The 25,917-nt window shown below is 52.2% G+C and overlaps 1 protein-coding gene and 1 long non-coding RNA gene across 7 annotated transcripts in view; one reads left to right on the top strand and one right to left on the bottom strand.

The window, feature by feature from the left end:
* Nucleotides 1-1,341: 1,341 nt before the first annotated feature.
* Nucleotides 1,342-23,268, top strand: LOC118532022 (uncharacterized). Of its 2 annotated transcripts, none has more exons than XR_013447668.1 (4): nucleotides 1,342-1,575; nucleotides 6,125-6,239; nucleotides 18,820-18,982; nucleotides 22,147-23,268. It is a non-coding gene; the product is annotated as an uncharacterized LOC118532022 (long non-coding RNA). The 2 variants fall into 2 exon arrangements; XR_004915517.2 differs by lacking the exon at nucleotides 1,342-1,575 and adding an exon at nucleotides 5,109-5,200.
* ZFAT (zinc finger and AT-hook domain containing) overlaps nucleotides 1,766-25,917 on the bottom strand; it is a 199,637-nt gene continuing 175,485 nt past the window's right edge. For 2 of the 5 annotated variants that reach the window (XM_036086345.2, XM_036086346.2), the window contains 2 exons: nucleotides 24,758-24,888; nucleotides 1,766-2,702 (listed from right to left, as the gene is read on the bottom strand). In XM_036086345.2, the coding sequence (XP_035942238.1) occupies nucleotides 2,463-2,702; nucleotides 24,758-24,888 (371 nt within the window). In that variant the 3' untranslated portion in view covers nucleotides 1,766-2,462. The other 3 variants (XR_013447667.1, XM_078071973.1, XM_078071975.1) reach the window with 3 other exon arrangements.

Here is a 25,917-nt window from a genome sequence, read left to right as displayed (position 1 = left end):
GCCCCCAGCGCACTCACGATGAACACCAGCCAGGGCAGGTAGCTCTTCATGGGGGAGCTTCCAAATTAGAGCAGGATTTTTTAATGATTAGAGTCACTGATGACACAAAGAAGTGGCCCATGCTGGACGGGCATCTCAGAAATAATCGGATCCAACTTTTGAGATGATCGGCATGCAGGACTGGCCCAGCCCGACTCAGCCAGGTGGACAGCTGTGCAGGAGTGAGGAGTCCCTGCTGAGTGTCTGGGCACCTGCTCCTCGGGATCCTGTGTCCCTATCAGTTCTGGTCAAAGGCCCCATGTCAGGAGGGGCGGGTTCCTCCCTACAGCCTCACTCGGAGCCCTGAGCACATTCAGTCGAGTCTTTTCCTGTTGTGTGTTCATGTCTCCTCTCTCCCTCTAAACGGTAGATACTGGGGTCTGGTTCCCCCATGCCTAGGAATACAAATCATAATTGGTATTTACAGAGTATGGGCCAGGGCCTCTAATGCCTCCAAGGACTTTGCAAACTCAATCCTCTCCGTAATCTTAGCAGTTAGCAATTATTCTCAGACCCATTTCAGAGATGAGTAAACTAAAACTCAGCCAGGCATGGAAAAACATCAAGGTCACCCAGATAGGAAGTGATGGATCTGGGCTTGAGCCCAGGTACTCTGCCTCTAATGCGGATGCTCAACCACCTCGACATAGCCCACCCTGATGCATGGACATCGTCACCCTCTCTGGAGTACCACTCTGCCCTTCACACCCTGAGACTACTCAGGGCCACCAGCTCCCCATGGTTTACTGAATAAAGGCCATATCCAACTCTCATTCCTGGTTCTTCTAGGTTCTGGCTTCTCGTTGATCTTCCTGCCTTTCCCCTTGGAGCTACCCACCAGCCAAATGGGAGTGCCCAAGGCTCACTCTCCCTCCCCTATGCTATTCCACTCCATTATTCTCCTTTCCTTCTGTTACCCTTCCCTGTCCCTCCACCCCAGTCCTGCAAGTGCAAAACCTTGTAGGGGCCTGATCACAGGTCTCCTCCACCCTGGAGCTTTCCCCAACTCATCCCAAGTGGGGAGTGTCCGTCTTTCCTCTGAACTCCTTTCCTTGCCTAGGGCAAGAAGTCACTTTCCTCCCTTATAGCAGCAGCTTAACGCTTCCCCCGAGAGGTACCTTCCAACCCTGCTGGGGTGGGATGACTGGGCCCGAACAATGAGGGCCAAGTGCACGACTCCCATCTGCTCTTCAACCACAGCAATACCACTTCCTGTCTGCACATCTGCTCATACATGCCTAAGACTTCATGTGAAGGGTTCTCAGAGGAAACAAACCTCAACCTCAGTGAATCGGATGGTGGATGATGTCAAGAGCCCCAGGGCTGGGCAAGGCGCAGGACTTGCCCTGATGCCCCTACCATGCTGTGCACAGAGCAGAGGCTTAAAAAGGTATGGGATTTGCCATGGTGCCTGGACCGCCTCTCAAACAACAAAGCTTCTGTCAGCTGATTACTCCTCCCAAGGGCAAGGCGGAAAGCAGGGGTGCACACGTCTCAGCTGCAACAAATCAAGTGTCAGGCCCCAGGAAATAAAAGGTAATACCATTCACCTCCAACCACGGGCCGCAAGGCAAATCCTACAATGCTTTAGCGGGAGGAGGGACACCATCGTCTGCATGTTAAGGCTTTGGATCTTGGATGGGGAGGTTCTGGGTGGGGCCCAAACCCAAGATGTTGATTCAGAAAGGGGAAGAGTAAACCATCCAAGCTAACGGAGGAACCAGAGTACTCAGGCAGAGAATGTTTTTATTCTACCCACCACATCTCATAGAATGGGAGGTGAATAGTAAAAAGTGCATTTTTTTTTTTTTTTTAAAAGCAAACGAATTCTAAGACATAAGCTAAGACCCCACCTGTCATGGGAGTGGGAGGGTCATCAATTGTGGTTACCGCACCCGGTAACAAGTGCCCTTGATTTGGGGGGAGGAGTGGGGAGTAGAATCTTGTAGATAAAGCCAGGACCCCCTCCCCTCCACCCCCCAAGAGTTGATTCAAACCCATAAGGTCACTTTCTCTGTGCTGGCTGGCTCCCTTTCATCAGGCTGCAGAGCGGTCCCAGAGGAAGATTCGGCACCTGGACGGGGTCAAGGAGTTGGGGGTGTGATTTGGGGCAGATGCTGAGGGGGACTGGGTCCCTGTATGAATCTTGAAGCAAAGGGGCGATGCGGTATGGGCCATGTGGAAGGTGGATGCAAAATCTTTCCGGAAGCAGAGGGTACAGAGTAAAGGGGTCTATGCGTTTGTGCTGGAGGTGGGGTCCTGTGTTGCTGGTGATGCCAATCGCCTTGCCCACCCAAGGTAGGACTAGGAGCCCCATGCGGCCGCCTGGGCAGGAATGGCAGAGGAGAGAGCCACGAAGAACGCCATTCTGCAGAGAGCCTGGCGGGCCTGCCCCGTGGCGCCCACCTGACGTTGCGTGTCCTCTAGAGTTCCTGGGCCTGTGGCCCCATGGCCTGCTCCTCCATGGGCTGCATGGCCTCCTGCACGTAGACGATGAACTCCGAGGCCTCCCCGCCCTGAGTGTAGACAGTCACCGTCTCGATGCCCTCCACGTCGTCAGAGGACACCACCAGGTGGTGCTGCTCGGCCAGCTCTACGGAGGCCTGCTGGAGGGTCTCCTGGATCATGACCGTGTGGTTGGAGCTGGGCTCCTCGTCCGTTACCTGTGTGGGGGCGAGAGAAAGGTCACACAGGCCCTGCTTCTGGATCCGGCTGTAACAACAGAATCACAACTACTGCACATGGAGCATGTAGTACATTCCAGGAGCTTGTCCCTACTGCACACAAATGCTCTAGGTTTGCTCTCATCCCTGGCTTACACATGGAGAGGATGAAGCTCAGTGCTGCAAAGCAACATGGCCACGGGCCCCAGGGGTGGCAAGTGGCAAAGCCCAAGTCGAAACCCAAAGTCCAAGCTCTTCTCTGGATGCCAAGCTGCCTCCTGGAGAGGTGTGGGGTTTGCCAGGGTTGCCCTGGGTGTGAGGGTCGGAAGGCAGTACAAGTGATTTACTGCAACCATGTGGAAGGTTAGGTGGGTGGCTCCTGGAAATTCATAGCTGGTCCATCTGGTGGTGAGAAAGAGGCTAGGTTTATCCTGGGTTTTCTGTCTTTCCACACACTGTGGGAGCTCAACTCCCTGTCTGAAGATCAGTCTCACTTTGGGAAAGAGTAGATGTCCCTGAAAGAACGATTTCCCCCAGCTGCCGTCTATCGACACCAAGGACTTAGCCATGGCGGGAGGTGGCCTGTTGGGAGGACCTGCCCCTGCCGTGGGGCTGGGCGGGACGGTTGGGGGAGGGGCATCTGTCCGTGGAGGGGACCTGATCTCTACAGGCAGGCCTTTCTCTGCAGCTCCAAGCAGGCAGATTCCAGACAAAGCCAATTTCAGCTGGTGCTGCTGCCCCGCACCCCTGACCCTGTGGGCTCTGGCCTGTTTTAAATAACCACCATCTTTGATCTTCAGAAGAAAAATAATCAGGAGAGAACATGGGGAAGACTCAGGAAGAGTTGAGAGCCTGGAGCTGCAAAAAGAACGTAAGGGTTAGAGTACAAGTCCAGGGAGGGGGTCTGGGATGGTTTGGGGAGGGAATGAGAAAGTTCTTAGGTGCGTGCAGGATGTCAGAGAGGAGCCGAGGGACACATGCTTCGTCCTGCACGGAGCAGGGCTCGAACAGCAGTTCACCACTGTCCGCTGGGAGGCCAGGCACCTACCCCGCAACCCTCAGTTTTCCCATCTGTAAAACAGGGACGAATGTGCACTCCGGAGGATGGCTGGGAAGGTAAAGGAGATTCTCTGTGCAAAGTGAGTGCCTAGTAACAGCACTGCCCTTTCCGTGTCTGTAGCATTCATTTAACAAGACTTTCTTAACACCCGCCAGCTAGAAGGTGTGGCACGTCAGTTACTTGTCAATCCAGCCACGCCGCCCAGCCCGTGTCATCATAAAAGGTCCCGGCAGACTAAGCTCCATGCAGCAGGGGCCGCCGTGACCTGGCACCGCTCTTTCCCAGAGCCAGGCCGGATGCACACACAAGCACTCAGATTTGCGGAGTGACGATCCGCTGGGTACCGGGTGCTGGGGCGGGTGCTGGGGAAGTGGCCCGCTGGAAAAGCCCCGTCCAGGGGGGCAGACACAGGAGCAGAGCGGCAGTGTTCCCATCCAGGGCGGGCGAGCCAGGGAAGGCCTCCAGAGGAGAAGTGGAGATGGGCTCCAGGCAGAGGGGGCAGAAGAAGCAAGGGCTCCCAGGACAGCCAGCAAAGGCCAGTGTGCTCAGGTGGCCTCTGTGAGCTCCGCCCCCCCACCCCCCACAACGTTCTGATTCCTCTCCTTCCAGCTGGTGTCTGGCAGGGAAGGCCTCCTCCTCCCTGCCTGCCCGTTGTCCCTAACAGCCATGACTCGATGCTCACCAGGGGCGTGGGGGGCCCAACTGGCTCACAGAGCCTCCCTCTGGCCCTGTGACTACCATCTGGCCCTGTGACTACCAGGGCGGGCTGTGTCAACAGGGGGATTGTATTTAATTGAGGGAGAAAAATGGAAAGGCACCTCTGGGGTGGACACCACGCAAAGCTATGAATTGGAAGGCACTTCTAATTTGGACTGAAAGAATTCACCAGAAGCCAGAGAGCTATCCTAAGTGGAAACTATTAACACATTTAGCCTGATTTGTTTCTCCAGAGTGAATCAGGACCTCTTTTTTTTTGTTCTTCTTCTTTTAGTGTTTGTTTCCATTTCATTTAAATGGGAAAATGTACTGAGAACCAAGACTTTGGAAGTAAATATTGATTTATTTCACACTGAAAGAGGGTGCCTGCCAGAAGGCTGGGGGCGGGGGGACACACAACGAATGCGTTTCTCCTCTTAAGTGTTAGGAAATTCTGCATGAAGGAAAAGGTGTGGGGCCGGGGCAATCTGTGCTGAGCCCCAGGACCTCCCGCGTGCAAAGCCAGCCTGCTACACTTGAAGTAAACAGACACACACGCCCCTGGGCATGTGCGCTAATCAGCGGTCAGGGCGGTCAGAGCCAAGGCTGAGATAAGGAAGTAGTCACAACAGCAATTCCCATGGGCTGAAATTCCCGTCCCTCTGAACAACGCTAACACCACGACGGCCCCGTACTGACAAGGGCCGAGAGCAGGGCCACGGACGAGGGCACCCTGCCTTTGGTGAGCGGGGACTGCGGCCTCCTGTTTCCAGGACAGCCGAGTTCTTGGACACCGGGGGCGGGGAGGAGGGGGTCCGAGGTGACCCGGAGGGCTCCGGCCCACAGATGTGGGGAGGAAGACAGGCAGAAACCAAGACGAGGCCCCGGGGCTTGAAGTAAGGGTAAACTGTGTGCTTCCTCTGTCACATCAGAGCCCAGGGGCGGCTTCGAGGAGGGTGGTGGTATCTGCACATGGCGGGAAAAGGCTTTGCAGGCAGAGGGCAGACAGTGAGCAAAGAGCAGGCATGTGCCCCAGGCCCTGCCAAGGCTGCCGGCCACCTCCCAACCACCACGCCCGCTGCACAGAGTTCTGTCTTCCCCCTTCCAGAAGGCTCTACGCCATCTCCCACTGCTGAGCCAGCCTCAGCTTTCCTCACTGAGACACCCTCTCCTGGCTTCCACAACCCTCCCCTGGGCTCTGTTCTGAGCCCTCCTGAAGATTCCCTGTCCTCGACCTCTGCTCTGGACCCCTCTCTGCGTCGACACTCTGCTCCCGGCTGAGCCAGAGGCACCGAGCTGCAGGCCACAGGGCCATCTGCTCCTGGGGGGCCCCCTGGGGGCATCGGTCCAATGTGCCAAAGTCACAGGAGGGAGGGAGTGCTAGGCAGGAGCGGCAGGCGAGGTTCATGGTCAGGTCTGAAGAGCCCTGGTCACCAGCTGAGGGGCCGAGACTTTGTTTTACAAAGGAAAACACGGATGGTTTTCAAAGAAGGGCCTGCGTCACTGGGTCCGTGGCACCCCGCCAGTGGAAACTTGCCTAACGTGAGAGGTTAAAACTGAGTGCTACACTTATCTCACTGCCCCTTTAAATATTTATTTGTCCATATCACCTTTTCTAATTACAAAATCTATTCAAAAATAATCCTCTTTCCTTTTTTTCCCCCAGTTTTCAGCTCCAGGGTTTTGTGCAACAGAATCACCATTCAATCCATCCACTGCTAATTATGAGAGCACAGTAAACCTCAGGGCTTAATTCACCAGAAAGAGTAATGGAGACAAAGGTAAGTGCGCCTTTTGCAGAAATCCTGCAAGGAGTATCCTTCTTGGTGGGCACAGGCATAACAGGGGCCGCGTGCCGCTGTTCAGTCACCTTACTGAGCCCCCAAAACAGAACAACGGCCAGGGTCCCCAAAGCCTGGCCGTCACCTGCTGCGGCAGTGTTTACGTTTCCGCGAGCTTTCATGAGCGAGTGGCCCTGCCAGCCCTCCAGCTGATACGGGGAAGAGAACGTTGCAGAAGGAGGACTGATGGGGGGTAGGGGAGTGGGCACGCTCTACAGAAGGGGTTTGTGAGGCTCTGCAGAGGGAGCCCCTCCCCACCCTCACACACTCCCATGTGCCACGTTCCTGCAAACCGTGGACCTTCCCCATCCCAGGGAGCCCAGCGTCCCCCCAGCCCCTCGCCGTTTACTGAACTCCGTGCTGGCCATGTCTGCACGGCATCTCAGGCTGGGCATTTCTGAATGAAACCTTCAGTGGGCCAGTGACTCATCCAGGGTCAAACAGCAGGAAAGGAGCAAGGGCTGGACCTTGGTCTGGGTGACCCCTCATCCACAGACCTTCCTCAGCTGGGGTGGTAGGACAGCAAGAGATGGGATTACACGTCACAGATCAACTGGGTTAAATCATTACTTCACTTCAATCACTTTTACAGTCCCTGTAGAGCTCTCAACCATTTCCTCCATTCAAAGTGATCTCCGGTAGCTTCAACTAGTAGCTCAGGCTTAAAATTGTTCCCCACAGTAGAAATAATACAGCTTCACAATGTCATTATCCCCTGAGACGGGAACTCCACTTTCCCCAAATGCTGTATCTAACATATCTTCCAGCTAAATTATCAGCAGCAAAGATAGCTTAATAGAAAACCTTAACCCAGGGGACTGTACAAATTATTCACTAAATCAGGCTCTGAGTTCTGCAGCTCTGCCCACCTCAAGCATTCTTCTAGAATCTAGACCAGATGGCTGTCAGACCCAGGCACTCTGCTAGGCTCCATTCCTGCTGAGGAGTGGCTGCCTGCCGAGGCAAACGCTAACGGCGACTGGGTCGCATGGCATTCAAGGGGACGTTTCAGTTCAGAGCCAGGCCAGGGCCCCTGCCTTGTGCGGGTCCTGCTGCGCCCGCGGGTCTGTGGCCCGGTGGAGGCGGCGGATGGGGCGCTTATCCTGGACACCGGGTGGGGCGGTCTCCTGAAGGAGCCCACCTGGTCCTGAACACTGGGAGGCCCAGACCGGACACCTTCTCAGGTCCCTTCCACTGCAGGGATTCTCAGACTCCGTGGCATGCTAAGAAGAGAGGGCTGTGCCTTCAATGGGCAGACCGACAGCACAGGACTCTGCCAGGAAGGAGCCTGCAATGCCAGGACCACCCCCTTCTTCTTGGTTCTCGGCCTGACCTCCTCCACTCAACCCCATGGGCACCATCTGCTTCCACGGCTTGACTCCCTCTTTAAAAAGAACACACCGACGGGTTCCTCTGCCCAAGTGTCCACATGCCTCAGACACAGACGCTCACAAGAAGGGCCTTGAGGGCAGAAACAGGAAGGACAGCTTCCTGCCCCGACACCCTGTCCTCAGGAACCCCAACGCTGGCCAGGAGAAGTACATGGAGGGGGCGGTCTTGCCAAACAAGATCGTGCCCGGGAAAACCAGCCCCAGGACAACACTTCACCTCTGTGCACAGCCTTCCACGAGTGGGCTCAAGCCCCACCACACGTCCTCTCTGCTATACACCGCACCAACTACCACCCCCTGGGGACACCAAAACAGCCCAGAGACATTCAAGGGCATCACAACATGACAAACAAAAGACCAATTACGGGAAAACAGAGCTGTGTCTCACGGCTGAATCCCACAGAGGTGGCAGCGAGCCAAGAGGGGAGGCTGTTGCTGGTGGGGTACTTCACACACCACGTTCCCACGAGGCCCCTGGGTTACAATGAACCACTCGAGGGCACCACGCCTCCCACCCAAGTCTTTCAAAACAGCGCAGATAACCGCCTGGTGCCTGAGTCGGCCACAAGCTCGTGCCAGAGGGGCTCCGGTCCACAGAAGCTGCTCACAAGCTCCATCACCTCAATGTAACGAGCGCCCAAGATGGGCAGGGCTGCATGAGGCCAGGAGTGGGAGACGCCAAGACTCTACAACAATGGCTGAGCTCCCACAAAGAGGCAAACTGGAGGTGTGCCGTGTGTGTACGTGTAGAGGGTGGGTATGTGAGGGGCGTGTGCATGAATATACATCTGTGCACGTGCCTGTGTGCATGTGTATACGGGCAGGGGTGTGTGTGTACACATGAGTGTGGGCATACGTGTGCGGGTGTGCGTGCATCCGTGGGCAGGTGTGTATCTGCGTACATGAGTGTGAACATATGTGTGTGGGTGTGCATATATCTGTGCACGTGCCTGTGTGCACGTGTATACAGGCAGGGGTGTGTGTGTGTACATATGTGAGTGTGTACATGTGTGCGTGCATCCGTGGGCAGGTGTATCTGCGTACATGAGTGTGAACATATGTGTGCGGGCGTGCATACATCTGTGCACGTGCCTGTGTGCACGTGTATACGGGCAGGGTGTTTGTGTACATATGTGAGTGTGGGCATACGTGTGTGCGTGTCTGCGTGCATCCGTGGGCAGGTGTGTGTATCTATGCGTACATGAGTGTGAACATATGTGTGCGGGCGTGCATACATCTGTGCACGTGCCTGTGTGCACGTGTATACGGGCAGGGTGTTTGTGTACATATGTGAGTGTGGGCATACGTGTGTGCGTGTCTGCGTGCATCCGTGGGCAGGTGTGTGTATCTATGCGTACATGAGTGTGAACATATGTGTGCGGGCGTGCATACATCTGTGCACGTGCCTGTGTGCACGTGTATACGGGCAGGGTGTTTGTGTACATATGTGAGTGTGGGCATACGTGTGTGCGTGTCTGCGTGCATCCGTGGGCAGGTGTGTGTATCTACGCGTACATGAGTGTGAACATATGTGTGCAGGCGTGCATACATCTGTGCACGTGCCTGTGTGCACGTGTATATGGGCAGGGGTGTGTGTGCGTGTGCGTGTATGCATGTGTCTACAAGCATGGGTTTGGGTGTGGAACGGCCATATATAGGGCCCTAAACTTGTGTCATGCTCCTTCTTTGTCCTTTCTGACACTTCCTATTACACTTCCTCAGTCTGCATCTTGTGACACTACTTCCTTCCTTGTGTATCTGTCACTTCTCAGAGTGACCTTAACAGGTGGGCCCTTCACAGTTTCCGGAGTCTTTCCGGAGTCCTTACCTCACTTAAGTCTCATGCAGTGCTGTGCAGAAGGCAGGGCAGGGACGACTGCAGCCCTATCTTTCTGAGAAGTGTTTCCCCGAGTATAGGAGACCCCACAGCTAGTAACAGATGATTCTGGAATGTGAAGCCAGGTAAGACCGTCCAAGGCCTACAGTCTTTCCAACTACCTCTGTCTACCATTTGGTGGCTTCCTGTGACCCTCAGTAGAAGCCCAGCTCCCCAGGGAGGAGAGACAAGGATGTTCCTACCCTGACCCCTGCCTCTTCCCATTCCCCCCGCACATTCCCCCCCGCCCATGCTCATCTTTGGTTCATCATGTGTCCTCTCCTGCCCCTGAACTTCTGCCCTCGCTGCTTCACTTGCCTGAAGACTCACCCCACCACCTTTCCCTGCAGAATCAGGTGCGTGCCCTGTCATCCAGGGAGCCCCCAGGCGCCCTGAGTTTGCATGCCCAGAGCTGAACCCCATCACATGAAGCCTGGCCACACCTGACAGACAGGGAACAGTGAATCCCTGTTTCTTGGATGAATCACTGAAAAAATGAGTATAAAGTCTAAGAAATGTGCCACCCTTGCTCAAAAACCACCGAATACAGCAGAACTGAGATGGTTCCAGTCCCGGAGAAGAGTCACAGCGGGGACACGGGTGAGGCCCCTGAAGCCTGTGTCTCCAAGTGCATGACGTCACCAACGCCATCGCTGCAGCCTGTGCGCTAGGCCACGTCGCATGGCATTCAAGGGGACGTTTCAGTTCAGAGCCAGGCCAGGGCCCCTGCCTTGTGTGGGTCCTGCTGCGCCCGCGGGTCTGTGGCCCAGTGGAGGCGGCGGACGGGGCGCTTATCCTGGACACCGGGCGGGGCGGTCTCCTGAAGGAGCCCGCCTGGTCCTGAACACTGGGAGGCCCAGACTGCGGACACCTTCTCAGGTCCCTTCCACTGCAGGGATTCTCAGACTCCGTGGCGTGCTAAGAAGAGAGGGTTGCACATGAAAATCCAAATACAACCAAACGACGAGAATGATACAGAATGCCGCAGTCGATTCTTTTAGGTGAAACATTCCTCTGTGCATGTTTAAGCTCTGAGGTAGAAGCCTCATTTTCCCCAGTAATTGAAGTTTCACTCACTGCTGAAATTCTAACCAGCAAGAGCTTCCTCTAGCCCTCCCAGAAGTGGGGCCGGCAGACCCCCCTCACAGGGTTAGCAGGCGAGCACATCCACCCTAGGTTAGGTGTGGTGTTGTCCGTGTCAGGAACAAAGGGACGATGGTAAATACTGTCCCAAATTTATAGAAGAAAGAAGAGGTATAAATGGATGTGGTGTGTAAGAAAGCACCGTAAATTTCCAACTCTAGAAATATGTATGTAGATACAGGACCAAAAGAAGGATATTACAAGCAAGAAACTTGTGGCAACATCAAAAGATACTCACTGGCAGGGAGAAACCATTCCATGCATCAATGAAGACTTAAAACCTTTCAAAAAGGACAAAATGCACAGCAAGGGAGGAAGGCCGTGATTCATCCTTCCTGGGGAGACAGCATAATGCCTCCCCTCCGCCCTATTTTTCTCTTGGTTGTAAGTAGACAGTAGATGCTCTTTCTTTTCTGAAAATACTGATCCTATCAACAGTCCAAAGCCCAGGTTGTAAAGACAGCTCGCTGCAGGCAGTCGCTGCATCCCTGAGTGCGTCCTGGCTCCGAGAGGCACTGCGGGGTCTGGGGGCCCACCGCGGCAGCCCCATTCTCAGGCCCCAGGGCACAGGGAGCCCTCCTGCACAGAGAGCTCTTGTCCACAGGGTCCCGAGGGCCCGCCTGCAGGGGAGGGAAGGGCCAACTCCGTTCCCTGTGACAGGGGCACCTGGAAACGTTGGAAAGACGCCCCTACTGGCCCTGTGTCTGTCACAGGACGAGGACAAGGTCTGTGTGTTAGCCAATCCAACTGACCCCACAGACAGGGTTAGAGACAGATGTCGGGGCGGGAAAAATGACTAAGACATCTGATCTTTCTTGAATTTCTCAAGGGTCTAAACACAGTTTGGTGTGGTCTCAACAATCAACTGAGACAAAAAGAATCCTTCTCTTGGAAACTGTGGTAAATGGGGTGGACAACATGGTCTCTCTAAGCACATGGGAAAAACAAGGGATGACGAGGCTGGTGCCTGGGGCAGGGCAGGTGGTCACGTGTGGTGCTCACAACGCCAGAAGGGGCCATCCCCTCCAGCGGTGGGTATCTGATGCCCCGGCCCCACCACCCCAGGGCCCCTCCGTGTCCCCTTCCAGATCATGCCCACACAGCATCCGGCTTACAGCCAGCACTCAACGCACATTTGAGCTGAATTATTCAGGAGATATTGTAAAGCTGAACTCAAACAGAACCAGAGCACATTCCCCGTGACAGGGAAGGAGGAAGGCAGTAGCTTCTCACTGCCTACGAATATCTTTTGATATTTAGACAAGTTTATTGTCTAAATATGCTTCACTTCCTTGACCTTTAAGCACACATATATTGAACTTTTATTTAGTGCCAGGCACTGATGGGGGTGCTGTGCATCCCTGTCGGGCCCCTCACACAGGGAGACACGCTTCTCCTTACAAGCCTCACCCATCCACAGATGGCAACTCGCAGGGTCATTCTTCTCACCGAAATCCCTCTGCTGCACTTGGAGAACACTTCCCCCCTCAGCATGTCTCTCAGAACAGAAGTCCTCCACCCTCCCTGATTTTTCTCACAATCACCCCAAGCAACCATCCTTGCAGGCCCTGGCCTTTCTCAATGCAGACCTGACAGGCTCGATAAAGATGTGGTGACATGACAGACTCCCGCCTTGCTCTGCCATCCCCAGGACCCCTCTCTGTGCCAGAAAGCCCTTGGTTTCTTGCCTCAGCAGATGCACTCCCGATTCCACAATCCGTGGCCTCTAGCAGTTTCGCTGGCCTCTTACATAGTGACCTGCAGCCTCCACGAGCCCAAGCAGACAAGGAAAGTGAGGCAGCTGCAGCCCACTGTGCCCCTCCGGGCACCCCACAGAGCCACAACCCCCACCGAGAAAGACAGCGTTTCCACGTTCTGCTTGAAGAATGTTTACCACAACGCATCATAAACCGTTCCAGTCACTCGTCAGACTTACCCGGGTACGTTCATTAGTAGCAGAGGGGATCCAAGAGCGGAAACAGGAATTGTGGATCCGTCATTCTCTGAGCACTGAGGCAGCTTTGATATCCACACGCCCCTTTCTTCGCTGTTTGTACTTGTCTCTCTGAGTATGAAAATCTGCCAACCTTGACTCTCCCTGGAGCGTCGTCCTCCCTCTGCCTGCTCTCATGTCTGTGCCCCTTCTGGCTCAGAACCCTCCCCCAACTCCCCTTTACTTTGGGCAAGTGGCTGCCGGATGTCCTCAACCATTCCACGTCAGCCCCGCCCTCCCCCCACCAGGGCCCCCTCTGATGGAATTACTCAGAAGGTCTCAGCAGCAGGGGCGGGAAAGGGGTCAGACTGTTCCCAGCCACAACCATGTTAATCTACAAGATGCAACTATCTGTTTACCTGTCTGGACCAAGCAACGAATGCTCCTATGAAACCCTGGGACTCCTAATGCCAAGCACACGGCCTAGAGAGCTATGTTAGTACTTGTTCGCTGGACAGAAACTTCCAGAAGCAGAAACAACTATGGCTGAATTCTAAACACACAGAAAAGGGGATAAGGAGCTACGTCACTCCTAGGATGGGAGCTAAGGTTTACTGAACCCTTCATAAGACTTCATGCACATAATCACATGTAATCCGTACATTAGCCCCATGGAGTAGGTTCTAGTACTTTCCCATTTTACAGATAAGAAAACAAAAGTTCAAAGCGGAGAAGTGCTTCGTCCCAGGTCACATACCATTAAGTGACAGATGGGCGTTCGCACCCACGCAGGCTGGCTCCCCTTTAGCCACGTGTTACCCTCCCAGCTTTGCCACGGGCTCGTTCCCCACCTACAAGACACAGCCAGGGGCTCATGAAGAGCGCGTCTCAGGAGACACCTGTGTGCTGTCCCTCCAAGGAGGCCTCCGTCTCAGAGGCCTGCATCTCCCGTGGCAGGGCACCTACAGCGGCTGCAGCCCACGACGCTGCTCAGCATAAGGCGTGTGGAAGGCACCTGAGCCCACCCGGCTCAGACGTCCGACATCAGATCCCCCGTTCATGACTCTGAGCACTCAGGAAGCCTCCAAACATGCCTCCAGGCCTCCACTCCGACCAGAGTAGGTAGCACACTGGGCCACCTGGGCGGGGGCCAGAGCTCTCCTGTCCTCCAGCAGTGGAGAAACTGGGAGGTAGGGGGGGTGCCCTACTCATTACCGTTCTTGGGGACGTGGTCACAGACCACATCCTCATGTGCCTGTACTCATGCCTTTGCCTTCTGCATCAAATGGGGGTGCTCGGGGAGAGTGGGATTGTACTCTGACCAGAGTCCCGCACCGTGCGGTGTTGCTCGCCTGCCTGACACAAACTGCCCTTCACTTCTCATCTGCATTCGGTGACAGTGCTCATTTCCTATCACTGCCTAACCAATGACCACACAGGGAGTGGCTTAAGACACAAAGACACAAATCTTTCTGCTTCTAATCTCACGGAAGTCTGCCATCAGGTGAGGAAGTTCTGCTTTCAAGGGGCTCAAGGGACTAGCTAAGGCCCTCCTGGCTACTCATCCTAGCTCACGGTTAACTGCACCATCTAACGACACAATCAGAGGAGTACGGCTCATCCTATCCACAGGATCCGGAGAATACCTGATGTGGACGTGAGAGGTCAGAGAGGGCTGAGAGAGTGGCCTTGCTGTGGTCACCGAACAAAAGGAAGTGAGCCTGGCAGAGGCTGCTGATGAGGTTCTGGGTAGAGGCTATGAAGGTGGGAAGAGAGGATTAGCAGACAGCCGGTGGGCAGGTGCATAATAATAAGCAAGGGGGTGGAGGGAAGGAGGAGGGCCAGACTGCTTTGGGAGGCCACGGTGAAAGCCTAGTCCCAGTTTACCGGAGACTTCCGAAATTACTGGAGGTTTTTAAGTGAGGGATGCTGGAATCTGGCTGACATTTTGAACAGCTCGCTCTGTGTGCTATGTGGAAACTGGATCTTAGGGCAGCAGGGGTGGAGGGAAGGAGACCAGTGAAGAGAAGGTCTGTAAACCAGGGTGGGGAGAGCTTCTCAGACTCTGCCACGCACACGAATCAAGGCGGACCAGGGACAGGGGTAACACGCAGTCTGACTTGGGAGGTCTGGGGTGGAGCCAGACCCTCTGTGTTTCTAACAAGCTCCCTGAAGCGAACACCAGAGGTCCGAGGACCACGTGTGGAGCAGCAGCTGCTTAGATGGAGGTGGCAGCCTTGGGACACAGGGACATGTGAGGTGTGCTGTGGGGGAAGATCCCGCAGCAAGGGGAGGACATGCTGACAATCACATGTGGGGGTAACGCGGACCCCCAGGTTTCGGCCTGAGCACTGGAGTGCAGAGTGTGCACTCACAGGATGGGGAAGCTGATAGAGCGGGGGAGAGAGGGCTGTGAGGTCCCGAGTGCTTATTTTGGGGAACCCTTCCAAGCAGGATGGAGGCCACTGTTCCAATGGGAATGAAAAGCGGACCCAGCTGGTGGCAGCACCGCCCCAGAATACGCTCTAGGAAGGCCAGGACCGCATCTCCTTCGGGTGGGGCCCCCAGCCCTGGCTCCCCCCGTTATCAGGGCTCCCAGCCCTGCCTTTGCTGCAAACCTGAGGTGGAGTGAGTGATCTCAGCTGGCCAGGGCAAGCGGAAGAGAGAGCAGGAGTCACGTAAAGCCCACCGGCCCGGCCCAGGCTGTGGATCAGGAACTGGGCACCCAGCAAACAGCAATCAACTCACCAGTACTGAAACTCAAATGAAGTGGGATTCTGCAAATAGCACCAACCAAGCTGCTGCTTCCTGGGGCCCAGTGGTAAGAAAATCAGGGCTTAGGGCAAGGAAGACAACAGAGAAGAAAAGTTCAACAGACTGACCTCTCCAAGCTAGCTAGAGATGCTCTATATGAACAAGAGGGCCGGAATGAAACTGGGAAACCTTTACCCACTATTTTTTCAGACAATTTCCCACATGGCCAGAGGTAGATCATGGCACTTATTTTTAGGTTAAAATTTTACAAAGAAGTGGAATTTTCCATCACTACCAGAGGATAAAGGAGCTCAGCAAGTAATAAGAAGATGGGGATGAGGATGCAATTTTTCCTATCATCCACCAGAAATCAGACAGAAACTGAGGTCTCTGAAAGTTTTATTTAAAACAAAGAGTGAGAAAAGATTCAAACGGCTAACGGAGCACTAAGAAAGGCTTACAAAGGACAAGAGTTGGCATTAAGTGACAAGGGAGAGTAACCCACTGCCAAGACCCTGAATGGAATTGTTTGTCCCCGGATCTACATAGCGAAGGTCACCATTCAGCAGCGGCAGAACAATGTTCTATAAGGAATGTGAACTACAAAAGTATTGGAAGAGGCTACCTGGGTGCATAATTAGGAGCTTGATGTAAATAAAATTGGCAGGCCCCCAGGATGAAGTAAATTGTACCGCCAAGTTCTTTAGGCAAGAGAAAAACCTCACTAACCAAAACGTGTTGTTGACAAGTGGTTCTTACAGTAAGGGAGGTGATAAGAAGAAAAATAAACAAAGAAAGTAGTGTCACTTCATATTTCCATAAAGCTCAAAAGGACTGGGAATAAAAGATAAAAGATGTCTATCTGGATTGGAGGCACTGATCAGTGTCTGACAGAGTCTGGTGTTAGACCACCTGAGGGGTAGGAAGCACAGTGCACACATATGCTCTCGGCCCCTGCGACCATGCAATGGACGTGATCACCTACAAACGACCTAGGACTCCCTCGCACCGGCCTTCCAAAGACATCGGAATCCCTCTTGATTGTCATTCCCCTACAGAATGAGTAAGCACAGCACAGATGCGGCGTTCCCATCACACAATGAGGAGTAACACAACAAAGCAGCTACACTTACTGTCCGTTCTTTTAAAATTATATATACCTACTCCTGATCTTCTGGAAAGATACCTAACACGAACCACAACAATGGCAAAACCACGATGGGAAAGGAGAACCAACAAGACAACTTAAGACGCCAGGGTTTCACTGCGATGCAGAAGACGGAAACTCTATTATAATGTCTCACGCACTCAGGCAAATGATCTGAAGACAAACAGGGTGCCAAAGAGGAGAGGAGAACAGAGAGAAAATGGGAGAGGCTCTCCTGTTATTCCTACCACATGGGTGGCGCTGAATTCAGGGAAAGGTCTGCTCACCGCAGGAGTTAAAAAGTGCCTCCCGCAGGAACAAGAAAAGTCCATTAACTCACCAGTTATTTGAACTTAAATGGACAACAAAACAGGAAGGGCTTCTCCTGCTCCCTTTTGTGGGGGAGGATAAGAGGAGAGATCTCAACTCAGTCCCGCTTTGCCACAACGACAAGGCAGATGGCCCGTATCTTCTGTGACCTTTCGAGGATTCCAAGAGTCTCCCGAGCCAATGCAATTCTGCAGTCAGGTCTCTTGCTGTTCAGTTCAACAATCAAATTAATAGAATGCAGTGACCGTTTTAAAAGAACATTGAAAATGGATTTTGAAGCCCCACATAAGTCACTTTCCAGATCCCCCTACCCCTAATCTTGCCACAAGTATTATGAAACGCTCAACATCTGCCCCCAGAGGAGGAGGCCAATCCTGGGCTCCCCTTCCAGCAGGGACATGGGGCGTGAGGCTTTTCCCTACCAGAGGCTGCACTGGAGAAGCGCCTTCTGCACAGCAGGTTCTCCCACCAGACGCCCTGGTGCACGTGGACGCACAAAAGGGCATCGGGAGACCAGGTGACTCGGTGCCTTCGATGCAAAACAGGCCAGGCCGCACCCACGCTTTCTTGCAAACAGGCGAGCGTGTATGTGGTGGGCCGTAGCTATGGACTGCATTTCCTTGCAAAAATAATGAACTGCAAATGACAAAGAGCAATTCTAGTGCTGGCTGGCAACCAACACGTCTTACGGCAACTGCTACCAAAACTGCCTTGCGGACGGAGCGCTGTGCACCGAGCCCGTGGAGTGTCTGCATGTGCCTCTCCTCCCGACTGACACATCAGCTTCCCCTCCAGTGCCAACCACCACAGGGGACCTGCCCAGAGATGCCAAAGGGCGTGGGGCAGCAGCTGGGAGAAGGGGGACTGCTTTGGGCAAATCTGGAATTTCTACTTTGGTTTGTTTGTTTCTTAAATCAGCGGTTATAGCTTGTGGTCAGAGCATTTGGGATTCTGAACAAGATTATGGCAGCACAATTCTGCACCATGCCAAGCCAAGGGCCTACGTAGGGCAAGTGGGCAGGGGGCCTGCAGGTCTGAGAACCATCTCCGATGCTCCTTTCAGCTGCTCCCTGCCGCTGGGGGGTGGCTGACAGCTTGGACACGTCCAGCACACCAGCGGAAAATAATGAACACAAAAGAGGCAACTGTAGGGTTGCAGAAAACCAGGAATAAGGAGTGGGTGCACCCCCTACCCCCCAGCCCTGGAGCATGACTCTTGGGCTGTAAGCAAGATGCTTGGTGTGGACAGAGATACAGTCCTGCCAACAGAGAACCGCGAATCATAGTCCCGGGTGAAATAGCCATTCAACGGGAGGCGGTACAATCAGAACCATCTAGTCGCTCCTGACTTGGGGACTGAAGTGGAGTGTTGGTGCTCAGTACAGGACTCCTGCCAGACTCTGTCAACCCCGGCCCCCTCAAGAACCTGCAAGATGGAGTTCACTCCAGAACCCTGAACTGAAATACCAACTGTGAGAGAAATACACATCTACCAAAATATGTATGCTTTCCAGAAGCGGCCAAATCTCCCTGAAATCTGTAAATCAAAGTCATCTCTATGACAACTGGTTATTTCAATTACCTGGTGTAAACAATGACCTTCCACTAACAAAGAGGCCATCGCTCTGAAATAGACAAGCACATGTGTGATGGTTAGTTTCATGCATCAACGTGACTGTGCCACGGGGTGCCCAGATACTGGGTCAAACGCTATTGTGGGTGGTTTCTGTGAGGGTGTTTCTGGATGAAATTAACATTTAGATTAAAGGACTGAGTAAAACAGGCTGCGCTTCCTAATGTGGGTGGGCCTCAACCAATCAGTCAAAGCCTGAATAGAACAAAAAGGCTGACTCTCCCTGAAGAAGGGATTTCCTCCTGCCTGCTTACCTTAGAGGTGGGACATTGGGTTGTTTTTTGTTTGTTTTCCCCCTGCCTTTGGACTCCAGTTACAATGTCAGCTCTTCCTGGGTTTTGAGTCTTCTGGCTTTCAGACTGGACCATCAGCTCTCCTGGTTCTCTGGCCTTCAGACTCAGATGAACTACGCTGCCAGCTCTTGGGTCTCCAACTTACAGATCATAGATCTCGGGACCTGTCAGCCTCCATAACTGGTGAGTCGATGCCTTATAATAAATCTCTGTATATGTGTATATGCATGCACGCGCGTGTGCACACACACACCCCACTGGTTCTGTTTCTCTGGACAACACTAATACAACATGCTTTCTCATCAGGTCTCAGCAGAGTAGAAACGGTAACTGAGTCACAGAGAGGCGAGTGTGGCAGAGTGCATGCCACCGGACAGCCTCCCGTGGACTAACCCTATGACAGGTGGGCCCCCGTACACAGGAAATGCCCTAGTGAGTTCACACATGGCACAGGGACTGAAAGGCTACTGGTTTTCAAAAGCAAACAAATGAATAACACACATCAACTCCACCTGCAGCTCAGGGATCTTCTCCCAGACAGATCCTCCCTCACCCCCAGAAGCTGACACCCCACAATGCAGCCAGCTCCAACTGATGTTTAGGGGTCACCCTCAACAATAATAAACAGAAGAAGGGGGCAAGGTGCCCCTGCTGGCCTGGTGGACCCAGGCTCCAGGGCTGTGCCCAGTGTCAACAACAGTCGCAGGGAAGACAAGCTGTTCTGCTGGACATCCAATAGCAGGAATGCTCAGCACAGATTCTCTACTTGGGCTCTGTGACTAAATGAAGAACCTGGAACTGTGATTTCTTAAAAATGCCAACATGCCATTAAGAGGGTAACGTAAGTCAAGAAGCCCATAGCGAAAGGTCATCTGGCTCTAAGAAGTGACAGGCACCTGTGGGCTGTCTGGACTCATCCTTTCTCCACTGGCCTTTGAGCAGTGGGAAGGGGCAGTGAAGGCAGAGACCAGGTGAAGGTGCCTTCTGGGCTGTGACACTGCTGTCACTGGTTGGTGGTTACAACAGAGCCCATCATTTAACTCAAGTGGGGCCTCATGTGCCACCTCCCCCTGCCCCCAGTCACCCAGCACTGAGCACTAGCTCCTGCCCCCACCCAACTCCTAGCTACCGTCCAGGACTCCATCAGGCACCATGGCATCCACGAAGCCCTCCCTGCCCAACACATGCCCCGATCCCAGACCCAGGTTCAAGTCAGGCAGCGCGCTGGTGCTCCCACAGCACTCTTGGGGCACTGGCCGACCTCCCCAAAGCCTACCTTACTCTCCGTTAGAGCTGCTTGTTTAAGGCCTTGACTGGTTCTGCTGGCTCTTTTTTCCCCTTTCCCCTCTAACACACCATGTTATTTATCATAGGTGTGTAGATTAGCTATCACCCTCATTTAGAGGATGGTCAGCTCCTCAAGTATACCATTCATCTTTCTTGTTCACTGAGATACCCTGAGAGCCAAGAACAGCACCTGGCTGGTAGAAGCAGCTCAGGGGGTGTTTGTTGAATAAAAGAGTAAATAATTTCCCTCGCTGGGCTACCTGCCTCTTGAGAGCAGGACTTTTTTTTTTTTTTTTTTTTTAAGATTTTATTTATTTATTTGACAGAGAGATAGAGAGCACAAGTAGGCAGAGTGGCAGGCAGAGGGAGAGGGAGAAGCAGGCTCTCCGCTGAGCAGGGAGCTGGACGTGGGGCTCGATCCCAGGACCCCAGGATCATGACCTGAGCCGAAGACAGCCGCTTAACCGACTGAGCCACCCAGGCGCCCCGAGAGCAGGACCTGTCTTAACACCAGAACCCAGTGTGACAAGCAGAATAATGCCCCCCCCCACCCCAAAGATGTCCCTGTCCTAATCCCCGGATTTTGAGGATGTTACCTTGCACGAGGAAGGGGACTCTGCAGATGTGATTAAGAAGCTTGAGATGGGGAGATTATCCCGGATTATCCAAGTGGGCATCATGGAATCACGAGGGTCCTTATGAGAGGGAGACCAGGGGGTCCGGCTGAGAGAAGGTGAGGAAGCAGACGCCAGAGCGCTGGGGTGTGAGAAGAGCTCGCCCTGCCTTGCTGGCCCTGAAGGCGGAGGGAAGGGAATCCGAGTCAAGGGATGCCAGGGGCCTCTAGAAGCTGGAAAATTCGAGAAAGGAATCCTTCCCAGAAGGAATGCAGCTGTCGACACCTTGATTTTAGCTCAGTTTGAAATCGATTTTAGACTTCTGACCTCCAGAATTATTAGATAATAAATCTTTGTGGTTTTGAGCCAAGTCTGTGGGAATCTGTTGCAGTTGCCACAGAGGAGGACGGAGTACACAGGGAGGGGGGCGGTAAAAGTCTGCGACGCGAATGCTGTGGACCAGTAAAGAAAACATTACTTTTCGTCTCAAAAATAAATTTTAATCCATAAGAACAGCAAAGAGGCATTTAAGCCATGAGCCAGGATGGTGATGGTGGTTGTATTTATCTTTTCCTTTAAAATAATTAACTTTGACTCAGAGATGCTTATGGTTTTCCTGTGCTGGTAGGTCTTACACTTTATCTACTTACAGCAGTTTTCTTACTCAAAGATAAATTTCCTCTGCATAAAACCCTAAAACAAGATTTAACAAAAAGAAAGAAACCAATTTATTTAATGAAAACTGCCTGGTCTTCACAAATGCACAATTAGTTGCACTCAAAGCTCTCGTGTGTTTCCGTGGGCCCAGTTGGTGCGGGGCATATAAAGACTTGTCTTCCCGAACACTTCAAAATGCTTAATCCCCATGAATCTGCTTCTAATGCTGACACTTGAGAAAAGTGACGTGACAGGAAATCACTGAGGACATGGTTCTGTGTCCAACTGAATATTTAAACGGCCTGAATTATGGGCTGAGTCTTTTCCATGTCTCGTTTAAAAATAAGAAGAAACTGACCTAAGAAACCATTTTTTTCTCAGCTCTTTGCATCCAACACCCCCAGCCTGCCCACCAGGCCTGCCATTAGTTTTATCCTGGAAACTGAAAACCCAAGAAGACTGGAAAATTAATCACTTCCAATTATCACTGATAAATTTTCATATAAAAAAAGATCCTTTTCAATTAACATTAATACATCAGGAAGAAATAAATTATGAACAGAGCATATAACTATGTTTCACATGGGAAAGAAATCTTAAAATTTTTAAACTTCCAGAATCAATTCATACACAACTAGAATTTGTTTTTGGCCCTGTGGAAGTATGTATAAAACTGGAAAGTTTCAAAAGATCTCAAAATAGGCTATGCAGTAGTAATCTGAAAACCTTTTTTTCTGCAATATATACTATGTACTTCATGACAAGGTGTTCTTGCTTTTTTCTTTCCAGTCTGTCTTACAGGATAGAATGAGAGAATCCAAACAGGAAGACCACAGCACACTCCATCCTGCATAACATTTACTGAGCAACTAGTACGTGTGCTATTCTGGGATGCAACAGGACGAAATCCCCAGCACTAAGGTGCCCCCCACACAGTGAAGGAAGAGAAGCATTTGATGCGATAGATATGCTAGAGTTCACAATGAAGTGGCCTAAGCATGCTCATTAAGCAGGTATAATCCCTCTACTGAAAAATCCTAAACCAAAGTCTAATTAAAGAAAAAAAAAAAATCAAAACTAATTTCTCTAATAAAAACAGTTGTCATGGGGCGCCTGGGTGGCTCCGTCGGTTAAGCATCTGCCTTCGGCTCAGGTCACGATCTCAGGGTCCTGAGATCTAGCCCTGCATCGGGCTCCCTGCTCGACGGGGAGTCTGCTTCTCCCTCTCCCTGCCCTCTCCTCTGCCTGCCCCTCCCCCATGCTTGTGCGCGCTCTCTCTCTCAAATAAATAAAATCTTAAAACAAAACAAAAACCAAAAAAACCACTTTTCTTTAAATTTAAATGAGGGGACAACTGAATTCAGAGGCATTCCTTCACCCAATGCCCCTTTGCCAAAGGTGTGGGTGTTTGCTGTCTACCTGCTCCCTGGTGCATCCGTCCATCCCCCATCCATCAGGTACCAGCAGCCCCAGTGAGCCAGGTGCCGGGCCAGGCACACAGGATGATGACAAGGACACATGCTCTTGGCCATTATTTCCAAATGCAGTTGCTCTGGACCGTGTTAAGACACTGATGCTCCTCCTAGTCCCGTGTTTTCAATAAACCACAAGATTCTCTAAGGGATCCCACTGTTTCCTGCTACTGCAAACACACTGTCCCTGTTTACACTGGTCGGACTGGATGCTTATCTGCCTCATCCTGTGTAGTGCTGTCAACCTAATGCCTCGAAGCACATCGAAGCTGTATCCTAAGCCGGCAACCTCATGTATCATTGCACTGTCTGTGATGCTCAATAAATCATGTCCCTGAGCAGTGGCAAATCACAATCGCTGGCACCTTCCTGCAATTCTCAAAAGTCTAGTAAATACAAAGGAAAGCAGTGTACGAGTCTGTCCCCAACCAACGGGCTGCAGGCCACTGTGGACTGACACACCACGTCCCACTGTGGCACTGCCGTCCAGGTTCTTCTCGAGACAAACCACAGTAATGGAGGAGCGTGTCTAGGACACGCGGTCCCAACATTCATCTAGATGTGCTGAGTCTTGTCTGCGGATCATGAAGTCCAGAGTTGAACCAGAATGTACTAATTCCCCAGAGAATTACTTAGCCTGGATTTTAGGCTTTGTGTTGTGTTCTGGGCACACCTGGGGGGACAGTTGCAGAGACAGCTTGGGAAGCCTACTTCTGATTCATCAAAGGGACGCTGCCGGGGAGACAGCACTCAGGGGTCCCCATGTGAAAGCCACATTAAGAAATATCTCTCTTTGTTAATGCCAAGAAAACCTACTCCTTTCATGAAGTTCACCATTCCACATTTCCTTGTTTACTGTTATAAACTTCGATACCAAATGCACAGTCAATCCTGCATGCTTCTCGTAAGACACACCTCTGCTCAAACATCAGCAATCTGCCCCCAACAACCCGTTATAAAATATCCCCCAAGCACGCTCCGGGGCCCACAGCCCTCTCCTTGTTTTACTGTCCTCCACTGCACCTGTTCACCATTTAACATTCTTTGTGCATCACCTGTTCATTTCTGTTTTACCTTTTTTCCCACTAGATAGTGACCACAGTGATGGTTGTCTCCTGGAACCCCAGAAACACTGCCTGGCAAGAGTGGGCATTTACTAAGTAGTTCCTGAATGAATGATTCCAAGAATGGGCAGCTGTAAAACTCTATGGTCTGCATTTCAGCTCTCTCCGTGAACTTGAACTTTGCCCGAGTCTGGCACGTTTACCACTGTTTAGCTTTTTTAAGTATCTGTGGAAGCCATGCTAAAACTTTTGTAAAATGGAGCAAGAGATAGTAGAGAGAGAGGTACAGACCGAGAAAAAGGATGATCTCATTACCAATCACACTGCATTTTAACAGCTGAAGTCTCTGAGCATAGAAGGGGAGGAAATGAGCCAAAGAGTTTATCAATTAAGTCGAGTAACCTTTATTCAGAAACTGATCATTTCCTTCCCATCGGCTCAGGCATCAACCAGGCGACACTGCATCTTTCACGAGGCCAGTCCACTGAGAAGCCCTCCCAGCTTCTCTGGCTGCTCCCACAGTTCCCACCCAAGGGCTGCTTTTCACGACAGATGTGTCCAAGTGTGTCCACATCTGCTCATTTTCATACTGGGATTCTTGGAAGGGGAATGAATGAAAGGTTTCCAGAATTTTAAAAAATATATTGTACTTCTCCCCTAAAACATACCTCCGTCTATGGAGCTACTAAAGACACACTCCCATAATAATCGGAGGCAGAGGAAGAAAATGCATGAGCCTAAACCAACCTCCTTCCCAATCCCACCTTAGGGAAATTCAGCCTTGACAACCTACAGGGCAGGAGAGAGAGAAGGTGTGTGGCAGTGTGGAGAGAGGAAATTTAACGGAGCAGGGAAGGCCCTTACCTGTTTCACGACAGTCACCGTCCCTGGAGCCATGGCAACCACGGAGGCCACAGCAGTGGCGTCATGGGCCTCGGTGCCCAGCTCGATGATCTGCTGGAGGATGTTCACAGCCGTGGGGTCAAGGCGGTCACCTTACAGGGAAGAAGCAAACGGGACGCCAGTAAGCCCACCAGTGCTGGGGGGCACTGAGTGCAAAACCAGACCTTACTAGAGGCCACTGGGGAGCAGTACCCACTCCAGGGGAAGCACAGATTCTCCGCAATCGCTCAATTTCAACAGCAGAATAATTTGTATGGTGCTTTTTGGCTTGAAAGCACTTTCTATTAGAACATTTCAAAAGGCCAAATGATCCTGTGAGGAGATGACAGTGTGATATTACCCCCATTTCAGAGACTGGTTACCTCTGCACAAAAAAGACAGGAGACTTGCCTGGGGTCATTGGGTCAGTTACTGCACAAAACCAGAGCTCAGGCCCAGATGTTCTGAATCCAAACTTGGTGACCCAAGACTGCCTCTCAGGAGAGAACCCCCGAGAAGTACCAACTAACACACTAACCTGCAAAGTTAGTGTCCTGTGAGCATACGCCCAGTAGGTGGCCAATGAGAGTGTGCCCAATAAATTACACAAGTTATGGACAAAACATCGGAGGATGTCTCAATTATTAAGACCAGTGGGCTTTAAAATTCCAAACCAATTTAAGCTTGGGGTTCTATTTTAATCATCTCAAACGACTGGAGTCCACAGCATCAGGGCAGCTACTGAGTATACCCCGAAGGCTCTCACCATCTGCTTGACCATCTGTGACTCTCCCGAACACGGCACTCTGACCCCGATCATTAATTCACTAAGAGAGAAACTACTGCATGATCTCTGTGTTAGCATAATATTACCAAGTCTCCGCCAGTGTCTGCATCCTCCTGGACCGGCTTTCCGCGGGCCACATTCCAATGTGAGTCACTCAGGAAGAGCCAGAGAAGGGGAGCATGATGTGTTCTATGTCACGGGTAGGATGTGGCGTGAGACTAAGTACACAATGGTGTGAGTGACTTGCATATACTCAGAGCGTACCACCCTGGCGCTGCCCTACGCACACACACATGCACACGCACACACACACACACACGCACACGCACACTCTCTCTCTCTCCTTCTCTCTCGC

The sequence above is a fragment of the Halichoerus grypus genome, chromosome 5 (assembly GCF_964656455.1).
Source record: "Halichoerus grypus chromosome 5, mHalGry1.hap1.1, whole genome shotgun sequence".
NCBI classification, from domain to species: domain Eukaryota; kingdom Metazoa; phylum Chordata; class Mammalia; order Carnivora; family Phocidae; genus Halichoerus; species Halichoerus grypus.
The sequence above is the reverse complement of the archived record's forward strand: the minus strand, read 5'-3'. Positions and strand labels throughout refer to the sequence as shown.